The sequence below is a fragment of the Physeter macrocephalus genome, chromosome 14 (genome assembly GCF_002837175.3).
Source record: "Physeter macrocephalus isolate SW-GA chromosome 14, ASM283717v5, whole genome shotgun sequence".
NCBI classification, from domain to species: domain Eukaryota; kingdom Metazoa; phylum Chordata; class Mammalia; order Artiodactyla; family Physeteridae; genus Physeter; species Physeter macrocephalus.
In genome coordinates this window covers 81,290,141-81,312,408 of record NC_041227.1, presented here as the reverse complement: position 1 = coordinate 81,312,408, position 22,268 = coordinate 81,290,141, and the positions used below count along the sequence as shown (strand labels likewise).

General features: G+C 60.6%; 1 protein-coding gene across 4 annotated transcripts in view; it reads right to left on the bottom strand.

The window, feature by feature from the left end:
* PRKAR1B (protein kinase cAMP-dependent type I regulatory subunit beta) overlaps nucleotides 1–22,268 on the bottom strand; it is an 88,620-nt gene that overhangs the window by 20,329 nt on the left and 46,023 nt on the right. For all 4 annotated transcript variants that reach the window (XM_024124418.3, XM_055090510.1, XM_055090511.1 and 1 more), the window contains 3 exons: nucleotides 15,417–15,478; nucleotides 14,468–14,514; nucleotides 4,349–4,507 (listed from right to left, as the gene is read on the bottom strand). In XM_024124418.3, coding sequence (XP_023980186.1) covers nucleotides 4,349–4,507; nucleotides 14,468–14,514; nucleotides 15,417–15,478 — 268 coding nt within the window. The remainder of the gene's footprint in view (nucleotides 1–4,348; nucleotides 4,508–14,467; nucleotides 14,515–15,416; nucleotides 15,479–22,268) is intronic.

Below are 22,268 nucleotides of genomic sequence, written 5' to 3'. Positions count from 1 at the left end.
ACTGGCCCATCCATCTCCCGCCGCAGGATGACAGCTGGAGGTGGCCGCCCGGGACCCTCAGGCAAGGAGACCCGCCTCCAAGGCTGACCAAGGCGCCTCCCGTCGGAAGCTTTCCTCCTGGGATGAGACGGCCGGGGAGGCAGGGCCGGGAGCCCCCACTGTCGGTTCATGCATCACACAGGTGGCCGGGGCGCCGGCCCGTCACCCTGGAGGCTTTGCAGCGCATCTGCCGGCAACGCCAAGGTGGGCTTTGTGCCTGGTGAGGCTGGCCCTACGCACAACCCCCGTCACAGGTACGAGGCCTGCCCAAGGCCACACTGAGGGAAGGAGCCAGCGGGGCCTGGAACCCTCGTCCTCATGGCTGCCTGCAGAGGACCCACGCTGGCGGCGGGGCGGGCGGGGCCCCATCCATCCCGCAAGCAGGAGCCATGTCACTGCCCTGCACGTGTTTCCCTGTCAGTGATAGTCACTGCCTGCCAACCACCTGCCTCTGGGCTACAGTGTTGCTTTTGGGAGGCCCCTTACGGCAAGAATCGTGGGGCGGGGCCCCGTTCCACGGGAATCACGAAGTGTTCTGTCCTGACGCCTCTCTAGAACCTTCCAGCTCTGGGTCCTGACCCCCAGGGCTGCAGGGACCACAGGTGAGACGTCGAAGGCCGTCACCCTTCCCGGGGGGGGGGGGGGGCGGGGCGGGGACTGGTCCAGCTCAGCTCCGCCCATCTCCCTGGTTCCTGCAGCCTCGGTTTCCACATCTCTGTGCCGGGGTCCCGTCGGGCCCACTTTGAGGAGTAGAGACCGCGGGGAAGGCCGTCTACGTCCCACCAGCACCGGCCACGCCTCGCACGCCCTCCTGCCCCTCCCGCCTCCCACTCCTCACGCGCCCCTCCCGCCGCGCAGGGCAGTAGAGCCGGCGCCCTCACCTGACCCGGGACAGATGGGTGGGGACGGATGGGCCAGGCAGGGAGGGGAAGCCAGCACTCCCTGACCTCCCATCTCACCGCCAGCAGCGGGGCCTGGAACCTCACTTCGGGGCCGCTTGTAGCTGGAGACACGGCCCCGCCCCCAGCCCCGACCCACGGGCGCAGGCGTGAGGCCAGCCCGGAACCCCGATGCCCAGCGTGAGGCTGCTTCTGTGGAACCTTCCACTGCACCCCGCTGTCCCCGGGGAAGCGTTCTGTCCTAAGACTGGAACCTAAAATGGCTGTGAAATCCAGGCCCACCGACCCCAGGCCCCACCTGCGTGGACTGAGCCGGCCCCGAGGACGGGCTGGGGACCTGGGTCCCGGTGGACAGCAGGCCTCTGGCCATAGCACACACACCCTTGGGTATACAGCATTCACAGCGGGCCTGCCCCCCGGGCCGCAGCTCGGGGGAGGGGGCGAACCCACCAGGCTGAGGAGGAATCTACGTCGGGTAAGATGCCCCTTCGACCTGGACCGACCACTCCGAACGCCCTTTCCCCTTACGTGTTCCATCCCGACCGGCCCTGCAGCCGTGAAATGAAGCGCACGCGCGCGCGCGCGCACGCACACACGCACACACACACACGCACACACGCGCACACGCCCCGCCCCAGCTCCCACGACAAGGGGGTCCCAGGCCCCTGCTGCCCCACTTCATGGATGGGAGCCAGGGGCCCAAGCAGGTGGGGTGGAGCTCAGCGCTGCGGCTCAGGACCTGGTTCCGGGGGTCTCGGGCGCCCCCAGGCAAGTGGGGCTCTGGAGACCCCAGCCCAGACTCCACAACAGGATTTGGCACTCAACAATCCCCACTTGGGGTCTCACGTAAGAGTCAGGGTGAACAAAAGGTACTGAAGCGTGAAAGAATGAAGTCCGGGGGCGCTGGCCCCTGCCTGGGGGCCCGGAGGGGGTCGAGCCCCCGTCCTGCTCAGAGACGGCGCACGTGGCTGGCCTCGCCAAGTTCCATCCGTCCGTCCGTCCGTCTGTAGCACGTGGAGCAGCGGAGCCTCTCGGGTCAGATGTTCTGGGATTCAGAGGCGGGTGGCCCTCTCCCTGGAGGCACTACCAGCCTCCCTCCCGTGTCCCCCACGTGTGTCCAGCTCAGGGTCCACTCGTCGCACGATGGGTGCATCTGAGTCCGCCCAAGCCACGGGCTGACGCAGCAATGGACGCCGTCCACGGACACTCCCTTCCGGGTGGGCCACATTGTCATTTTCTTTCCGAGATGCAGGGGCTCCGTAGGCTCCCAGAGCAGCCGCGGCTATTCTTAGTGCCCGGGGATCCAGAATTAAAACAGAGGAAGCGCCAGCTGCCTCGGTGGTTTGGGAACTTCCCTGAATGTACTGTCCCAGCCGCAAAAGTCCCACAGCCAAGGACGACTCGGCGTGGACGGTGGCGGAGAAACAATGGCTTATGCAACGGGCCAGGTGCGTCCAGAGGAGACAGCAAGGGGGAGGGTGCCTGGGGTGCCTCCCCGCACAGACAGTGATCTCTCCTGGAGAAAACAGGAACGGGCAGGTTTAAGACCAAAGAGCGGGAGGCACATTCTGCGAGGCCTCACCTCACACGGCAGAGCAGGGCAGGGCAGGGCCTCCCCCAGTGGATGACCTCCGAGTGCACAGACGACGAGCCACACGAAACAGATGCCCCCAGGACTGAACCGGCCCCTCCCTGCACCACGAAGGATCAGGAGCTACAGCGGAGCCAGCACGGCAGCCGGCGACCCCTTCTCCCTCGTTCCCCTTTGGAGGGGCCCCCGGGGCAGGCAGGACCGGCTGTCCAGGCTCAGCTGGGACTGAGCTCACAGAGCCTGTCCTAAACATCCCAGACCTTCCCCAGGCCTCCCCCAGAGCATCCCAAACCACAGCCCGCGCCCCAGAAACTGCACCGCCCAGGCTGGCCTTCAGGAGACAAGCTAGGCCCAAAGGGCACCTGGCAGCGGCACGTCCAGCCCCGGGGTCTCCCAGCAATGTGCTCACCTGGGTCACCTCCCTCCAGGCCGTCGGGACTCCTCGGGTCCCAGGCCCACAGGGGCCGCCTTTGAGCAAACACCATCGCCAGCCCCGGGGGCTGCCCTCAGGAATGAGCCCACCCCTGCCCAGGTCCTCCAGCACCACTCGATCGGCAGAAAAGCACCTGGCCCGGCGGTCACCACGGGCGAGCACGGACAGCCAAGGAGTGTGACTTCCACGAGGACGGGGCACTCAGCCCCCAAGGGCCTCTGCCCGGAGACCTGCAGCCACAAGGGAACGACCCCCAGACCAGAGCGGCCAGCCAGGACCTCTCTCCACTCTCACCCAGAAGGTTCCCAAGTGCCCGGGCATCTCCGGGTCCAGGGCGGCTCCTGCCACTTCTCTGCCCACACTCCTGCCGGGGCTCCCGGTGCACTCAGCGTCTGAGTCCAGGCCCCCGCCCCACCCACCACAGGATCCCAGCATCCTGTGTCCCCACTGGTCCACGAACAGGCCAGCCAGGCCTGCACCCCAGGGCCCTTGCACTGGCTGTTTCTACTGCCTGAACACTCTCCCCCTGGACAGCCAAGGGCTCCCTGCTCCGGACCTCTGCTCGACACCACCTCGTCGTCACAAAGGGGTCTCAGGGAGGGGGGCCTCAGGGCTTTCTTTAAAACATCAGCCCCCCGCCCCCACCTCTGCCCCTCTCTGCTCTATCATCCTCCGTGGAAACTGTCGACAGGAGGTGTACGTTTGCTCCGTCATCTCCACCGGCACGTCAGCCTCCCAGTTCCCTGACGGGTCCCAGCACCGAGAACCCGGCAGTGCGCGTGCAGGACGGACACTCAGCGGGCACGGGAAGGTCCCGCCTCTTCTGCCTGGGAGGGGCCTTCTCAGCGCACAGGCTCATCTCCGGAGCCTTCCGTGAACACCTGCCCCGTCGCTCCCGAGAGCCCCGCGGTGAGCCTCCACAGGTGTGCGCACCTACACCCACACCGTGCCAACTAAGAGAGGAGCTGGCTGCACGTGAGAAACCTAAAATGACAGTCCCCAGGTAAGGAATCCTAGAGGCCAGCAGCCTGCCCGGTACTGCGGTCCCACCGTGCCCCAGAGGCCAGGCTCCTCGCAGTGATTTGCTCCTCCACCTTGGGGAACGTCACCTCAGGGTCAAGAATGGCAGCTGGAACTCCAGCCATCACAACCACATTCTAGCTCTAAGGAGAACGGGGAGGCAAGCAAAAGGGCTTCCCCAGCTGTCTGCCTGCCTCTTGGGTAACCTTCCTGAACGCCCTCCAACACTCGCCACCCATCTCATCCCTACTTATGGCCCCCACCTGGACACAACCAGGGTTCCCGCGAGATGCCGGGTGGGCATCAGACTCGGCTGGCTGCCCTCCCAGCCCCGGCGAAGCCTCCACGCAGGCACCACTCACTCACCATGAGGATGCGCCGGTAGCTGTCCCGGTCGATGCCCCAGAGCTTGAGGTCCGTCTTGGCCTTCACAGTCGCCGCCCTGGGGGTGCCGTAGATGAGGGCCAGCTCTCCGAAGCTGCCGCCTTCACTGATGCTGGTCACCCACTCTCCGTTCACATACACCTTCGGGGAACAGGGGGACAGCGTCACGGGGGCTGGGGCCACCCACCCTCCGTCCACATGCACCTCCGGGGGACAGGGGGACAGCGTCACGGGGGCTGGGGCCACCCACCCTCCGTCCACATGCACCTCCGGGGGACAGGGGGACAGCGTCACGGGGGCTGGGGCCACCCACCCTCCGTCCACATGCACCTCCTTCACTGATGCTGGTCACCCACTCTCCGTTCACATACACCTTCGGGGGACAGGGGGACAGCGTCACGGGGGCTGGGGCCACCCACCCTCCGTCCACATGCACCTCCGGGGGACAGGGGGACAGCGTCGGGGGGCCAGGGGTTACACTGCTGCTTCCTGCGCGGGAGCCCTCTGTTCCATCCCCCAGGAGGGCACAAGGCCGCTGCAGCCCCCAGATCCCTTGCAGGCGGGCAGAACTCGGCACTGCCCTGCCCAGGCCCAGGATCGGCCGAGGCGCCCGCCTCACGCCCAGCCCTACCCAGAGCCGAGGCTGGACGGGCACAAAGGCGGAGGCCCTCGGCGGTCAGTGCCGACGAGACGGGCCAGGCCCCAGGTGGGCGCACCGCTCCGGCTCCTGGTCTGCAGGAGAGCGAGTGCCGCCACCTCCCAGGTCGGCCTGCGACTCAGCTCCTCACCGACTAGAGACGGGCTGTCCACCTGGGCCTCGGGCTCCCTGACTGCACACCAGGGAGTCACCCCTGCCATGGCGCTCTCGCCCCACCCGTGCGGGCCCCGCCACTTCGTTCGCAGACAGCCCTCCCTGCCGTTCCTGCTGCCCGAGGCTCCGGGAGCAGCCCGGCCCCGGGCCCACCCCCTCCGGCGGGCCCCGCGGCCAGGAAGGAGCCAGGCTTCCCGAGCCTCCCCGGGGCCTCCGCTCCCCGCCGGTAGCACCCAAGCGCCTGGGCCCGTGGTCAATGGGAGCGGAGGCTGGCGCCGAGGGCCGAGCCCAGAAGGCGGACAAGATTCCCTTTCAGCCTGGGAGGGCGGCGCCCGCCGCACAGTGTCCCTACTATCCAGGGGCCGCACGTCCGCATCCTGCAAGAATGGCCCAGATTGTTTATTATGCAGATTCGCTTACTATAAATTAACACAACCACTGTTCATTCCCTCGATGTCAATGAGCTTAAAGAATGGTTCCCATTGGCAGAAAGTATGCATGTCGGGAAAGAATGGATTGCGATGAATCATGGAAGCAATTCTTATGGAATCAATGACTCATTCTCCTGATAATAACTGAGGCACAGAATCGCCAGCCTGCGGGGCACCACGCAGGTGATAACGGGGTCCGCTGTGAGCAAGGCTGGAGAGCAGTGGCCGGCCTGCCCACAAGGTGTCAGGGGAACGGAGATGACAGCTTACAGAGCGACCCGGGGCCTGCGCGTCTGTCCCCGCGAGGCCCTGCCCGCCCAGCGAGCCTGCACGATGCCCCTGCCGGGCGTCGGGGAGAAGAGACACCAGCTTCCGCTCAGCAAGGCCCTCGAGGAGTCAGGCAGGGAGTGTGTCCGCCCGGCTTTGCCCCGAGATGCTCCCCACAGAGAGCAGCTCCAGAGCCGCCACCTGCGGTTTTCTCAAAGGGGACCAGAGTCTGTGGAGGGGCAGTCACGGTGACCCAGGCACGGCCGGGCTGGCACCAGCTCCCCTCGCGGCTGGTCCTCCCCTCCCAGGGCTTGTATGCTTGGAAAATCCTCTCTGCGTGGATACAACTCTCCAACCTTAACCTGTCCGACCCTAAGCGTGCAGCGCAGTGAGTCTCTCCACCACTCAGGTCAGGGCGCGGGACGTTTCCAGGCGCCAGGAACTCCCGGGGCCCCTCGAGGGCTCAGGTGCCTTCAGATAACCGCGGTGCGGCTGAGAGGAACCCCAGCACGTCCTTCCGTGCCGGGCGAGTCTGAGCGCTGGGTCCGCTCCGTCCGTTCTCACGGCCGCACCGCCAACTCCCCAGGCTGTGGGTGACGGGTGCTGTCTAGTTTCAGCTCTGATTCCGGAGGGGGCCTCAAACCTTCTCGCGTGTGACTAAACGGCCTCACTCTCGTGGGTGACGCAGGGGGTGGGGGTGGCACTGGCGGCGTCACGGGGTATCCGCGCCGTCTGCTGAACGCCGTCTCCCAGGTCGCACCAGCCGGCCCTCCCCTGGCGCCCGCGCCTGCTCCCTCGGTGCGGGGTCGCCACAGCGACGTGGGCTCAGAGGACCATGGATCTCGGGTTGGGAGCCTCGCCAGACATACGGACCCTGGGGAGGGTGCGCGGCCTCCCCGCTCCCACCTCAGGGGGAGAAGGAACCACTGCCTCGGATGGCTGCCGGGGGGCAGGCCACCCCCATCACCCGCCAAGTAGCACAGGGTCCCCCAGGGAACAGGGTAGGTGGCTTAGGAGAGGCACCAGCAGAGGCTGCACCTCCACTTCCCCAGGGTGCGTCCCCAAAGAGCGCGCAGGCAGCTGCCACCGCTGGGCACACGGGACCAAGGGCACCTGGGCCGGAGCGCATCACCAGGGGGCCGTGAGGACCCCTTCCCCACCGAGGTCCCGACAGCGCCCTCAGAGGCGTCAGAGAAGAGCATTGTGCGGAGCCGAGGACGGGCCATGGCCGCCCCACGGAGCACAAAGGGCCAGCCTTCTCGGGACACTGGCCTCTGTCACCACGGCCGCGCAGTGCCCGGCCCCACCCCAGCTGGCACGCAAAGGGGCTACTTCGTGCTTGGTTTCATTTTTGTTTTTCCTTCTTTTAAAAGAAAAGTGGTGGGAGGCCCTACTGGGCCACGTTTACGCGCCCGCCGCTGCCCGGCTTCTCCGGCTGAACCCAGAGCTCCCGCCCGGCGGTTCTTCGTTCGCTCGTTCACTCGCTGTCACCCCCGTGTCACCCCCAGCAAGCTGGGTGCCCCGCACGTTCCAACTGCTGGGTTCAGCGGTGAAGAGCGTGTGGATTCCTGTTCACCAGGACTTACCGGCCGACCGGTCGGTGATCATCACACAAGCGTTAACCGTCATGAAAACGAGCGCAGGCCCTGAAGGGAAGGGAAGGCAGAGCCGCGGTCCAGACCGTTCAGAGAGGACTTCTGAAGAGGCGAATTCGAGCCCAGCCTGAGGGGCCCCCTGAAAAGACCGGGGGAAGAGATCTGAGGCGGGGGCACAGGACGAGCCAAGGCCCTGAGGCAGGACTGAACTCGGAGGGCACGGATGCAGCAAGACCACACAGGGAGCTGCTCGTCTCAGGGCCAGAAGGCCCCAGCACAGCCGAGGCCAGGTTCACGAGTGGGAGGCTCCCCCTGCTTCAGCTGGAGCCCAGCTGGGGGGCCGGAGGGGAGCGGGGAGGAGCGAGGGGCGTCCAGAAACACAGCCTTCGACCACGTTCCTCAGCAGGTGGTGTGCGGACCAGGCGCACAGCATCACCTGGGAACCTGCGGAAACCCAGGTGCACGCCCCCCGCCAACCCCGACAACGACCGACTGAATCAGACCCCAGGGGTGCAGCCCAGAGGCCATGCTGATGCCTGCCCATGATGGACCAGCTCTGATTCGACTTTGGACGGAGGTGCAGACGGTGATTGACTGGGTTGAAGGCACAAGAATCTGCTTAATGAGACCCCAGAAGCAGCATCAGAGGCAGCACTGCGTTTCCATCAAGGGGGACTTGAGATGGGGACCTCGGCCGCGCCAAGACGGACGAGCAGCTGGGAACGCCAGGGGGGCTGCCTCCCCGCCTGCCCCCAAACCCGGGACGCTTCGGTTCAACACTCGACTCCACAGAAAACAGAAATTCAGTTGAAATAACTGTTGGGTGAGTGGAGAAAGACTCAGTCACTGAGTCATCCACTACACCGGATGGGGGGTCCTGCGGCCTCAGCCCCCCTGCACCCTGCAGCCACTTCCCACACAACCCGGAGCCCCCCGGACAAGGAAGCGAGTTGGGTGTGCCAGCCGCTGTTGGTTTTGGTTTCACAGATGGTGAGAAAAAGCTAATGGCCCAGCTCCTTGGCGTCCCAGGCTCCGGCCACAAAGAGACGGGGCGTCCAAGCAGGTGAGTCTCTGCAGGTGAGTCCAGGTATGCCGGCTGCTCTTCCCAGGTAAACCCGGTTCCGAGCCTCAACCCTCTTTAGCCCAAAACACCTGGGGAAAGTCGACTGTCTGGTTTTGCTTGAGAGGCAACTCCTCCCAGAGACTCCCTCCCAGCTCCCTGTCTGTGGTGCCCGGGTCACGTGGACCAGCCCCATGGGGTCAGCAGCCACTCCGCAGGGGTGTCCAGCCGCCAGCCAGGTTCCCTCCTCGGAACCCGCCACACTCCTGGGCCTCCTCCCGCCCTCCCCCCACAGACATCATGCTCTCTGAGGTGCCACAAGGCAGGGTCCCATCAGGATCCCAATCCACGTCTGAAGTGCCACTTACTTCCGGGGTGACCATGCCCCCCGTCAAGGGCCCAGTGTGGGGTGTGCACGTGGACCGGTCCCCTCCCCGAGCTGTCATCACATTACCACCACCACACAGGGGGCTCTCGGGCACCTGTCCGTGATTCCAGAGCAGCCTCTGGCCACAGTAGGGCCACCAGGACCTCAGCAGGGGACCAAGAGGGGTGCTGGGCCCCCAGACACACCCTGTGGGTGAGATGCTGCAGGAAAGCTTCACAGCCGGCTCGGGGCCGTGGCCACCCAGCGCCCAGGAAGTGGCCGGTCAGCAGAGAGCGCCTGAGAGCAGGACGCCCAGGTCCCTGCACAGCCCCGTCGTCCACAGCAGCACGGCTCAGGGTGGCAGCCACCAAGGCGGGGCACAATAGGTAAACGGATAAACAAGACGTGGGCCATCCGTGCAGTGGAATGTGACTCAGCCTTAAAAAGGGAGGAAACTCTGACACCTGCTACAGCGTGGATGAACCCTGAGGACGTGACGCTGAGTGAGATGAGCCAGGCCCAGGAGGACGGACACTGCGTGGTTCCACTTGGGAGGTCCCTGGAGGCGCCAGGGCCACAGAGACGGCAGGGAGAGGGTGGGGGCCCGGGGCTGGGGGTTGGTGTTTAATGGGGACACAGTCTCAGTTAGGGAAGATGAGAAAGTTCTGGAGATGATGGAGGGGACGGCTGCACAACAGTGTGAACGTGCTTGACGCCCCTGAACCGGACCCTTAAAACGGTTAAGAGGGCAACTTTTATGTTATGTGTACTTTACCACTTAAAAAATAAAAGACAGAGCACCAGGCAAGCAGACCGGCGGGCCGTGACCCATGGAGCCTGACGGCCTGGGGTGCTCTGTCCCCGGGAGGTCCCTCCCACCTCTGGAGGCTGGAAACGGCTCTCCTCCCAGACATCTCGTGAAACCGGGGGAGCCCTGTGCGGGGGGCTGGAGCCTGGGGTGGGGTAGACCCCCCCCCCCAAGGAGGCCCTGAAGCACCAAAGGCCCGGAAGGATCGGGGAGGAACCGTGCTCCTGAGCCTGTAAGGTCAGCCGAGGAGCATCCTTTCAAGTGGAAATGCTACGTTCCACGAATAAAACAAATTGGGAGATATTTTTATACTTAGGAAAATGGATTATAGCTCTCGGTGACACACACACTGCAGCCAGCACTCTCCACGTCTCTCTGGAAAACCGTAATTTAAACCAAGCTGGTGTTTTTGGCATCCGGTCACCTGGCCGTCCCCCCACACCCAGGGCGCCGCGGGTCAGAGGGCAGTGTCCAGCCTGCAGAAGGGGGGATCTGGATGACCGCCCCCAAACCATGCCCGTTTAAAGGCCAGGATGGGGCCTCCGAGGGGAGCCCACACCCTGGGGGCTTCAGGGCGACAACGTGATGGACACAGTCTCCACTCCCCCCGCCCTCACAAGATGGGCCTCACTCAGCCTCAAAAGCCACCCTCAGAACCCTCCCAAGCGGCCAGTCCCTGGTCAGGGGTCACTCCCCTGCTCCCCTGAAGGCAGAGCCAGAAAGGAGCAAACGAAACACGGCTCCAGGCCTGGGAGAAGCTGCAGCTTCGTACCCAGAGCGGTGATAACAGTCATCATTAGAACGTGTGTTGGTAGCCAGCAGGCCACTTCTTCACCCCAGGTTCCTGACTGAGCATCTTTTGATTCCTTTACACGTGGCCTCACCGCCAAGGCTCGGGCCCTGCATGTGCGCTCACGCCCACATCACAGGAGCTCCCTGGCCCCGCCCGGCCCTCCCACGCCCACCAGCAGCTGGAAACTCCGATGAGCCTGACGGAGGGGCGGCCCCCAAGTCACCGCCTTGTCCCATCCGGGCTGACTGTCCCGAACTGGAGAGTTAGCCAGAAAGTGGCATCCGCCCACAGTGCCCAGACATCCGGGCTCGGGCATCTCACGGCTGCCTTCGTACCTGAGCCGCTGCGGGGAGGGCTGGACCTGCCTGTAACCCCAGTTACAGCAAGTGACCCCACTTCCCCGTCACACGGTCGCCTCCCCATATCCCCCGCCTGGAGAGACCTGGCTCGGTGACTGACATCCCTGGGGGCCGGGAGGGGTCCTGCCCAGAGAAGTGGGCCAAGCCAGCCCCTCCCCTCACTCACAGATGGAGGTGCGGGCCAGCAGGTGAGAGCACCTGGCACTCTACAGTTTGCTGGGACAGGGGTCCTGAGTCCGGAGGGGGCGAGTGGGCAAGGACGCCCAGGGCTGAGCGGTTGGGGCCAAGGGGCCTGTCTCGGGGGACAGCCCCCCCCGCCCCGGGCCCACCACCCATCAGGTAGGGTTCCCGCCAGCGCTCAGCCCTGTGGCCGGTTCCAGCATCTCCGCTCAGGCAGTGGTGGGTCCAGTGGGTGCCCGCCTCTCACACCCTCCTGTGTGCTCACACCTTCAGAGGGGAGGTGGCCGCCAGCACCTGGGGCCATTCCTCCCCTCGAGGGAGAGGGCATCTTCACTGTGCACGGGGTCTGCCGAGAGGGCGGTGGGAGGTGGATTAATGGGGACAGAAGGCGGGGCGGACACACTGGGGGCACCCACAGGGCCTCCACCCGACCCCGCATGTGGAGTAACACAGAGATGCTGCCACTCCAGGCATGAGGGCCCAGGTCCAGGCAGCAGCCAGGAAACCACAAGGCCTGGGCTCTCGCATCTGCGTGGAGCACACCAGCCAGGGAGGCACATCTCACGGGACTCCGACGGTGGGCCCTTGAGGCTCCTCGAAAGACAAGGACAGGGCTCTGGGCCAAAGGTCAGCCGTCCCTGCATCTGCTTTGCTGGGCAGAACCCGGGCTCTGACGTGCCAACCCCAGGGTCATTTCAACTCTCACTGAGCCACACGCTCTGGTGACACGAGTCAGCACTTTGGCGACATCTTTGGGATTGAACTAGAGAAGTCATGTGACTCCGAGGAATGCAGAAGAGGGAGGACACTCCGGGGGGTGGAAAGCAGGACCCAATCTTTGTGGGACCCTGTGCACGAGGGAGAGCCCCCATCTCGGTCGCCAGCCCAGTGGCTCTGCCTGGGTGGGGTCTCGAAGGATGCATAGAAGTTTGCAAGTCAGAGCAGGAGTAAGAACAGAGGGAAAGGACAGGTAGAGGCTCAGAGGCAAGATGCTCACTGGGAATGTCCTTCCAGGGTGTCTCCCCAACGACTATGAACCCCAAGGGCAGGGACCATGGCCCCAAAAGTGTATCCTCAGACCTTTGTAAGTGTCCAGCACACGAGTGCTCAATCGACATTTGAGCAAGAAAACAAGATAGGGGGGACTTAGAGGCTCAGAGGCAAGATGCTCACTGGGAATGTCCTTCCAGGGTGTCTCCCCAACGACTATGAACCCCAAGGGCAGGGACCATGGCCCCAAAAGTGTATCCTCAGGCCTTTGTAAGTGTCCAGCACACGAGTGCTCAATCGACATTTGAGCAAGAAAACAAGGGAAAGGACAGGTAGAGGCTCAGAGGCAAGATGCTCACTGGGAATGTCCTTCCAGGGTGTCTCCCCAACGACTATGAACCCCAAGGGCAGGGACCATGGCCCCAAAAGTGTATCCTCAGGCCTTTGTAAGTGTCCAGCACACGAGTGCTCAATCGACATTTGAGCAAGAAAACAAGAAAGGGGGGACTTCCCTGGTGGCGCAGTGGTTGAGAATCCGCCTGCCAACGCAGGGCACACGGGTTGGTGCCCCGGTCCGGGAAGATCCCACATGCCGCGGAGCAACTAAGCCCGTGCGCCACAACTACTGAGCCCACGTGCCACAACTACTGAAGCCTGCGCGCCTAGAGCCCGTGCTCCGCAACGAGAAGCCCGCGCGCCGCAACAAAGAGCAGCCCCGCTCGCCACTAGAGAAAGCCTGCGCGCAGCAACGAAGACCCAACGGAGCCATAAATAAATAAATAAATAAATAAATAAATAAATAAATTTATTTTTAAAAAAACAAGAAAGGGACGGAGGACGGGGGACAGGATGTCGAGTGGTGACAGCAGAGGGACCGAGGTGCAGAAGAAGCCCACACAGGGATCAGGGTCCGAGGAAGGACCCAGACCTGAGCCTGGAGGCAGCCGACCCCTCGGCACCTCTGAAGGGGGCAGCTCTGGAGACACCGGGACGAGGCAGCCTCGTGGGTCTCCTCTGCTTCCTGGGCTGGTGTTGTTTTAACCCAAAGCGAAGCCCACAGGAGGTGGCTCTGCTGGCAGCCTGAGCCCGGTCGGAGCCGCAGCCTGCGCTCACCCGCCATCTGCCACCCGCTCTGCAGCCACGGCCGCCCCGGGCCCGGGCTCCCGCCTCAGTTTCCGCCTGTGGGGTGAGACAGAACGGCCCCCGCCCCCAGGGGCCTGGTCCAGGCCCCGCGCTCAGGACGCACAGAAACCCCGACTCGGTGTGCCGCTTGCCCTGACGTCCCCGTGGTGAGTCACTTCCTGTGCCACCAGCTCCGGAAGCCGAGGGCCGCCCGCCGGTTCCCAGAACACGCGAGCACACGCACGCAGACGTGCTGCTGGCGGAACAAGTGAGCAAATGCCCCCCCAGCCCCCCACGATGGCCCGGCAGTGCCAGAAGCCGAGCCCTGAGGGCCAGCGCACCGGGGCGGCACTGCCAGACGGCAGCGGGAACCCCACCTCACGGGGGCTCGGACTGTGGGCGGGGCGTGTGGAGACCGCCAGTGCCCCATCCCTGCCCCGTCCCCGGCACTGGCATCCCGGGCCCGGGGCTGGCTCGGGGGCCCCTCGGATGTGCCCTGACGGTGCCGGGACCGTGGACTCCAGAACCCCAGGACGGGCTCAGTCCCGAGCCCGGGGCGCGGGGGCCAGTCTGCCGCGGGGACCGGCCTTAACCAGACGCTCCTGGGAACGGGTGCACAAGCTGGACCGAATCAGGGCCACAGAGAAAACCTTGGGGGCAGATGCACTGCTAACGCCCAGCTGAGAGGATGACACTCATGGAGGCCGAAGGAGGAGGGGGAGGGGGTGGGGGGGAGGTTGGGGCAGAGGGCAGCACAGGCCGAGCCCCGCATGTGGAGACGCCCACGCGGGGGCCCCAAGCAAGGACACCGCCAGCCAAGCAGGGTGGCTCAGCCTATGGTGTGGGGTGGGGGGCGCGCGGCAGGTGACTGAAGGAGGTGTTCCTCTCTTCAGATCAGAGCCTGGGTCCCTCACTCCTGAAGGCAGGAAGGGGAGGAAGCTGAACGAAGTCAGGGAGCACCACGTCCCTGGGATGGATGGAGTCTGGTTCCCTCGTAAAGCCGGAGCCACGGGGCCTGTAGACATTTAAAAAGCGTGAGCACCCGGTGTGGCTGAGTGAGCCTGCTGGGTCGTGGGCTCCTGGCTGGGGCAGGGCTGCTCAACTGGGGTCCCGGGACCGCAGTCGGCTTGTGCAGGAAGCGGACGGCAGGCGCCCTTATTTCACTCTGTGCTCAGATGTGCTGACAGTATCTTTTAAGTGAACTCTATCACTTCTGCATTGAAAAACTGGAAACGCATCACTCAGAAAGACGTTTTCTAGCCCTGAGCTTGTGCGCAGAGACAGGAGTTATTTTCCAAAAACAGTTCAAGATACTTACGTCCACTTCCCCTTGGTCGATTACGTAGAAGTTATCCCCTTCATCCCCTACGAGAAAAGGGAAACAGGACACGTGATGCAAGAATGCAGAGTTTTGTTTTTCTTGTAATAAACCACCTTTCGGCGTTGCTTCATAGACCTCTGCTAAGCAGTACCAGGTCTCATCAATTTTAAAAAATCTTTAAATAAAAGCTGTATGTATGGAAGGTGCAGAACACGATGGCCTATTTCACACACGTAGGGAAACGGTTACTCCAGTCAGGCCGACAGGCACGTCCTCTCCTGACACCGCCACCTGAAATCCACTCCCAGCGTGTCGCCAGGACTCAGCACAGCTCCGCCATGTCCTTAATAACAAGGAGGTTATCGAAACATATTAACACATGTTAACTTGTTAAGGGGACTGTTCTGCAGTGTCATTAGTGGCTTTTCTCAAGACAGACAATGAGAGTGTTGTATAATATACGTTTTTTTAAATGAATTTATTTATTTGTTTTCAGTTTGGGCTGTGTTGGGTCTTCGTTGCTGTGCCTGGGCTTTTCTCTAGTTGAGGCGAGCGGGCGCTACTCTTCGTTTTGGTGCACGGGCTTCTCATTGTCATGGCTTCACTTGTTGCAGAGCACGGGCTCTAGAGCGCAGGCTCAGCAGTTGTGGCCCGCGGGCTCTAGAGCGCAGGCTCAGTAGCTGTGGCTCGCGGGCTCTAGAGCGCAGGCTCAGCAGTTGTGGCTCGCGGGCTCTAGAGCGCAGGCTCAGTAGCTGTGGCGCACGGGCTTAGTTGCTCCGCGGCAAGTGGGGTCTTCCCGGACCAGGGCTCGAACCCGTGTCCCCTGCGCTGGCAGGCGGATTCTTAACCACTGCGCCACCAGGGAAGCCCTAAATGCACTTTTTAAGTGACTAACCAACTCTTCCCAGGGGGCTCTGGCCCCAAGGAGGCACAGAAGGGGGCGTACCTTGCTGTATGACGGTCTCCCCAGCGATGTGTGTGACGGGAAACATGGCATCGAATATGTCGCTGGAAAAGAAAGCACAGCGTGGGGGCGCTGCAGGGGCACCAGGCGACCTGCCCCTCACGGGGCTTCACACAGCCCCTGCTCCCCAACTCAGGGGAGACGACGAGCCCTGGGACCCGCTGTCCCTTGGTCACGACCTCCTGATCGCCACGTTTTGGGGTTTCACAAAAAGGGGATCACACTCAACAGACTCCACTTACAAAACCTAGATCGTGACTGTTTCCACTAGGACACGGCAACCAGTCTTAACCTGTTTTCTGCTTCTTCCCAGGTGAACGCTTTGCATCTAAGGGTGTTGAGAGACACCAGATGCAGAAATGGGAAGAAAGCAGACTCTGTAACTGCTCACTCGAGGGGCACAGAGGCCGACGAGGCTGGCTCGGGCTGTGGCCACCAGGCAGCCCGGCCGTCCCATCGCCCGAGTTTAGTGTGAAACAGACCCACAGGCGGGATGGGAGGGAGCGTGGAGAGGAGCAGGCTGCCGGGCAGGTGGGGCCGCCCCATCGCCCAGGGGAAGTGTGCACGCTGGTCCAGGACCCTTTATCTCCTCGGGATGGCAGTCAGATGCAGGGTCAGAGGTCAGGGTCTGGATCCCAAAATGCAATGACCACGCTCGGGGATGTGACCCACCCCCCCCCAGGCACACGTTTCCCCAAAAGAGAAGCATGAAGCTGGGGCCCCTCAGGCAGGAAATGCACCCTGGCAGTCAGACGCCTGCTTGCTGCCCGCCTGCCTGTATTAAAACCGGTCAGTGGAGGAGCCTCAGAGGAGCCCCACGTGCCGGGCCCTGGGGAAGCAAAAGCAGGACCAGAGATCCAAACAGCCCTGTGCGTGCCCCTCCCAGGGCCCAGAAAACATGAGTAAGTCTTAAGGCAGTTACTTCCCCTCTATTCAAATACCTCTTTCTCTCTCTGGAGGAGGAGGAGGAGGGCAGCACCCCAGTGGTCTGGCAGGTGACCAGAGGCTGCGGGGAGGCGGTGGGGAGAGGGTGCAGGTGCACCTCAGGTCAGAGCTCGGCTCTCAGGCCTGACCCACGTGGACGCCGTCCTTCCGTGCTTGGCTAAGTCACGCTTCCACCTCCAGGCACACCTGAGCCCCACCTGAGCCCCGCCTGCTTCCCCGATCCCTTGGTCTCCTGATCAGGAAGGAAAACAAGCCGCAGTCTGTCTTGAGATGCGTGGCCTGGGCCCCAAGGCCTCTGTCTGAGCAGCACCCTCCCTGGTCTTGCTACGAGGGCCAGGGTCCTCAGACAGGGGAACCTCAGCCGCCATCAGGCAGCCCCTCTGCTGCCTGGCCTCCCGAAGACGGGGGTCCACTTCGAAGCCTGGAACTTTCCCCTTCACACCAGGGTGTGGCCTCCGATAACACCTCACACCTGTCAGAATGGCCATCGGCAAAAAGAACACAGATCACAAATGTTGGAAAGGGTGTGGAGAAAAGGGAGCCCTCCTACACTGCTGGTGGGAATGTAAATTGGTGCAGCCACTATGGAGAACAGTGTGGAAGTTCCGGAAAAAAACGAAAAATAGAGTTGCCCTATGATCCAGAAATTCGACTCCTGAGTGTATACCTGAAAAAAATGAAAACTCTAATTCGAAAAGATAGTGCACCCCAATGTTCATAGCAGCACTGTTTACAATAGCCAGGACACGGAAGCAACCTAAGCGCCCGTCAATAGATGAATGGATAAAGAAGATGCGGTACATATATACAATGGACTATCACTCAGCCATAAAAAAGAATGAAAGAATGCCATTTGAAGCAACATGGATGTAGTTGGAGGATATTACGGTAAGTGAAATAAGTCAGACAGACAAATACTATATGATCTCACTTATGTATGAAATCTTAAAAATACAACAAACTAGTGAATATTAACAAAAAAGCAGCAGACTCACAAATATAGAGAACAAACTAGTGGTCACCAGTGGGGAGAGGGAGGGGGGAGGGGCAAGACAGGGTAGGGGGGTAAGAGGTACAAACTACTGTGTATAAAATAAATAAGCTACAGGAATGCACTGAACTATACAGGGAATACAGCCAGTGTTTTGTAGTAACTATGAATAGAATATAACCATTAAAAATTATGACTCACTATGTCATACACCTGAAACACATAATATCGTTAATCAACAATACCTCAGTTAAAAAAAGAAAACCCACTAATGAATCTCAACTTGATATATTTCTGCAAAAATCATGCAAACGGAGCTGCTCCATTTGGGGCTTGTTATCTGCAGCCCAAAAGTAGTTTAAATGTTCATCACAGCTAATTCCAACAACACAGACATTTTGGGTTTTGTTTATTTTAAAACCAAACCCCACTGCCCGAGTGCCATTTTAAAATACGGCTAATAAAAAGAAACGAAATTGAGTTATTTGCAGTGAGGGGGATGGACCTAGTCTGTCATACAGATACCGCGTGCTAACCCACATACGTGGAATCTAAAAAAAAAAAAAAAAAAAAAAATGGTTCTGATGAACCTAGGGGAAGGACAGGAATAAAGACACAGACCTACTAGAGAATGGACTTGAGGACACGGGGAGGGGGAAGGTGCTCATATCTTTTTTTTTTTTTTTTTTTGTGGTATGCGGGCTTCCCACCGCTGTGGCCTCTCCCGTTGCGGAGCACAGGCTCCGGACGCGCAGAAAATAAAATAAAGCTAATTCTTGACTTGCAAGTAAATGTTTAGAACACATCCTGCTGGTAAGTTACTTGTTTTGACCTTGGAAACAAGACCTTCGAAGCTACAGTCAAGTCAGCAGCCAAGGCCACCTAAGCCTTCACTTCACCCTGACCTTAGCTAAGCAGCAAAGTGCCTCTGAAAACAATTCTAAGGCAAGAAGGGAAGGCACCAGCCCGCGGAGGGGGGCCTCCCTCGACCCTGAGGTGCCCCCGAGCCCTGGGGGTGGGCGCTGGACGTGCCTGGTTCCCAGCTCCTGGTGGCATCCACCCCCCCGGGAGGGCCCTGTGGTGATCGGTTCTGGGTGTCACCTGCCGTCCCCACCCTGGCAGAAGCCACACCCTGGCCCTGAGGCCTTGGGGGTGTGAACACATTGCCATGGAAACCGGGCCTTCTCCCACAGGCCATCTCTTCAGAATGAGGGTGAAGAATGTTCTCTGATGGTCAGAGAACACCCACTCCTGGGGTGAAACACCAGCCAACTCCTTCCGGCGTCCGTGATCTGACCTCAAACCTGCTCTCAGGGCGGGTGGCCTCCCAGATTAGACTGCGTGGGGCTGGCGACCAGGAGACGGTGTGGGATGGGCAGCCTTGTGTGGCCCCAAAGCCCACGGCCTAGCAGACTGGCCTTGCAGTGGCTCAGACCAGCCCAGGCTGCGCCGATGACCCACCACACTCACCAGCTGTACCCCTCTCCCCTGCAGGAGGCAGGTGCCCCAGGGGTCCCAGGGCCCTGGGGTAAAGGCCCTGGAAGCTTGCCCGTGGGGGCGTGTCTTACAGAATGCCACTGTGCCCTCAAGCCACCAAGAAGATGGCCCGGGAAGGACTCACTCACCAAAGTGCTGCAAAGCCCTGGCGGCCCACCCTCCACGCTGAGCCTCAGATACCGACTCTGCAGCTCACGGGGCCACCGCAGACCCTTCCAGCACATAGCATGGGCAGGCCTGTCCACGGTCACTTGGCAGGGCCACACGGACGTAGACCCCAGTTCTGGGACGAGCCCAGCGCTCAGCCGGCCAGAGAGCACCAGCCTCCTTCTGGACGACGGGGCTGGTGGGAGAGACCAGGCGGCCCGCTGCGCTCCGGGTTCTAGGGAAGCAGAGCCCTTCCCACTCTCCCCGTCCTCCTCCTGGGACACCCCACCTCCGCCCCCCTCTCTAACAGCGGGCACATGTCGGGGGGACAGACCTGGACCTCTCCCTCATCCCCCATCAGCCTCCCGCTCGGCCACCCACTCAGCAGCAAACACCAATGTTCCCGATGGAACCACAAACTGCATCTGCCCCTGCCAGCATTTAGTGGGACCTACTAGCATCTTAAACCTCAGATGCAGATTTGTGCCCCTGAGTTCATGACACTGGTGATCTGCTCTTGTTGACAATTTCTCCCCCTTCTACCCACTGCCCCCCCGTCCCCCTTGCACTGGTGCTTGTTCTGAAATTTGAGGGATTTCCTTTTCATTGTATGCTTTCTCTCACAACATGGAATCTTGAGCTATATGCGTGTACTTTAAATTTACCCCCAAATGGCATCGTGCTACAGATCCCACCCTGTTTCTTCCCTTTTTTCAGGAGCACACCTCGGCTTTACTCAGGCTGCCTTCTTGCTGTGCCCTCACGTGGCAAAGAGCGAGCGTGCGAGGCTCTCTGGTGTCTTCTTATAAGGGCACTAATCCCACCATTGGGGGCCCACCCTCCTGACCTCACCTAAAGCCAATCACCTCCCAAAGGCCTGCCTCCAAATGCCATCACATTGGGGCTTAGGGCTTCAATAAGTGAATCTGGGGGACATGGTTCAGTCCATAGCAATTACCTTCTGCCAAATAGTTTTTGGGTTCATATTTAGGCCTTTTGTCTGTGAGGAAGGGGATCTGGTTTGCTTTTCCCCAGATGGTTAGCCAGTTTTCCCAACAACACCCACTAATGGCTCCATCCTGGAATTACACTCACACAGCACATACTCTATGTGTCTGTTATGGGCTGATTTGTGTGTCCCTCCAAATTCATATGAAATTCATACAACATGCTGAGCAGCTTTCTCTTGTTTGCTATTTTCTGGAGCAACTCGTAAAAGGATGGACAGTTTGTTGAAGTTTGACAGAATTCACCCGTAAAACCTTTGGGACCTGGATCTCATTGGAAGGGAAGGTCTTCGGTCACCACTGAATTTTCTTTAGTGCTTTACTGATTCTTCATGGGCCAATTTTAGCCCCATTTTCAAAGTCAGCCCCAACATTTAAAAATTGACAGAGTAATAGATATCCAAATTTTTGGCTTTTCTTTGGGAAAAAAAAAAAGGAAGATCTAGCAACGTGGGGCCTTTGTTCTCATGAAGCAACAAGAACTCAGCCCCCTTCCCACCCTGGTGGGAGCACATGCTCTGTCTGCCACAATCCCTACATCACCTGACTCCTGACCCCCAGCCTCCATTTACAGCCCCTGCCTAAGGGGCTCACTGTCCAGTGCGGGGGACAGACGCACATGTGGGCCTTCCTCACAAGGGGTGTGGTCATCCCTGTGACAAACGCTCCCTTGATGGCAACCCAGAGACCTGGTGCCACCCCAAAACTTGCCTGGAGGGGCCCAGGGCCTGAGTCGCCCAGGAGTTAACCCACTTGTAGAATGGGCACAGCTCACAGCATGATGGGAGATTAACCAAGAGGACCATACTCCTGGAACCCTCCCCATCAGAAGCCACCGTGATTATTTCTGCTGGCTCCAAACCCTGTGCACACAGCAGCTCCGAGCCCCTTCTCCCAACCCTGGGAATGATGCCAAAGGAGCACTCCGCGCCCCTGAGCTCAGCCAGTGTCATGATCCAGTTATGGCTCTTTTATTCCCTTTTATTGGCTGACATTTCTAATGTATAGCCGAACTGCTGCTGCAGGTGGCCTGACAGGTAAACACCCCCTGCCCCCACCCCTGCAAAGAAACCTGCAGAAGCAAACAGGTTGGACCAGTTCTCAGAGTGAGGCCACCCAAGTGCAGCAGAGGACAGAGGACGGGGAGAGAGGTGCCCACAGCCAATCAGAGCTGCGCCCGCCCCAAGCACCTGCCCCCCTTCCGAGGTGGGAGTGATGATCCCTGCACCCCAGCCGCACATAAAACCTGCCACTCCCCCCCCCGCCCCGCCCTTCCCTTCCCCGACTCCAACAATCTGTCCCTCTGCATTCTGTAAATATGGGAAGGGGGGCAGAATTCTTTTGATTTTAAGCAAAAGCGCTGTGACAATGACCACAGGAACACCTCCAGTCATAAGGAAAAAACTGCTTTAGCATTTCCAGTATTTCTGTGTCTTTATTTCTTTAAACGTTTTATTTTGAAAAACATCAAACTTTCAGAAGCATGGGAGTGGGGGATGTCCGAGCCAGGATGCGTGTTTATACCCCTGGCTGGTGATGTCGCAAGACCAGCTCCTAACATAGTGCAGACGCTCCAGCAGCGGGTCTGCACAGAGTGCACGTGTGTGGTGACAAGGACCAGGAGGGGATAATGAGCGATGTGGACAACATTAATAAAAAGGCCCCACTGAATGCAGAAAACGTGTTCGAGTGCGTACAAGTGTGTTTTCTGACTTCAAAATGATGCCACCAAGAGAAAAAGTGCACCTGACATTGGAAACAGTTCTCAAAGCCCTACGCCTGCTGCCTTTGCCTTGGGAGAACTTCTTTCCTTTGCTGGCCTGGGCTCACGGTCAATGTTATTCACGTTCAGGAACCAGCCTGGACCCGCAGGCAAAGCTCTGGTGCCCGGGCACCACGGGGACACCCTGCTTCCTGCTGCACGTCACAGCCCGGGTAACAGAGGGGCTTTCATCTGCTGGGAGCCAGCGCCCCGACAGGGTTGCCTGGCTTATTATGTTTAGGCTTTTCCACTGTTTGGGTGAAACTGACTGCAAGTTTCCAAATAGTTCTCTCTAAGCAGCAATAACTCAAGCGTAGCTGTTCACTGCAGTGGACCTGGGGCGGCCCACTCCCTGCTGGGGCATCGAGAGCACAATGTTTATAAATCCCAGTGCTCATATCTTTTTTTTTTTTTTTTTTTGTGGTATGCGGGCTTCCCACCGCTGTGGCCTCTCCCGTTGCGGAGCACAGGCTCCGGACGCGCAG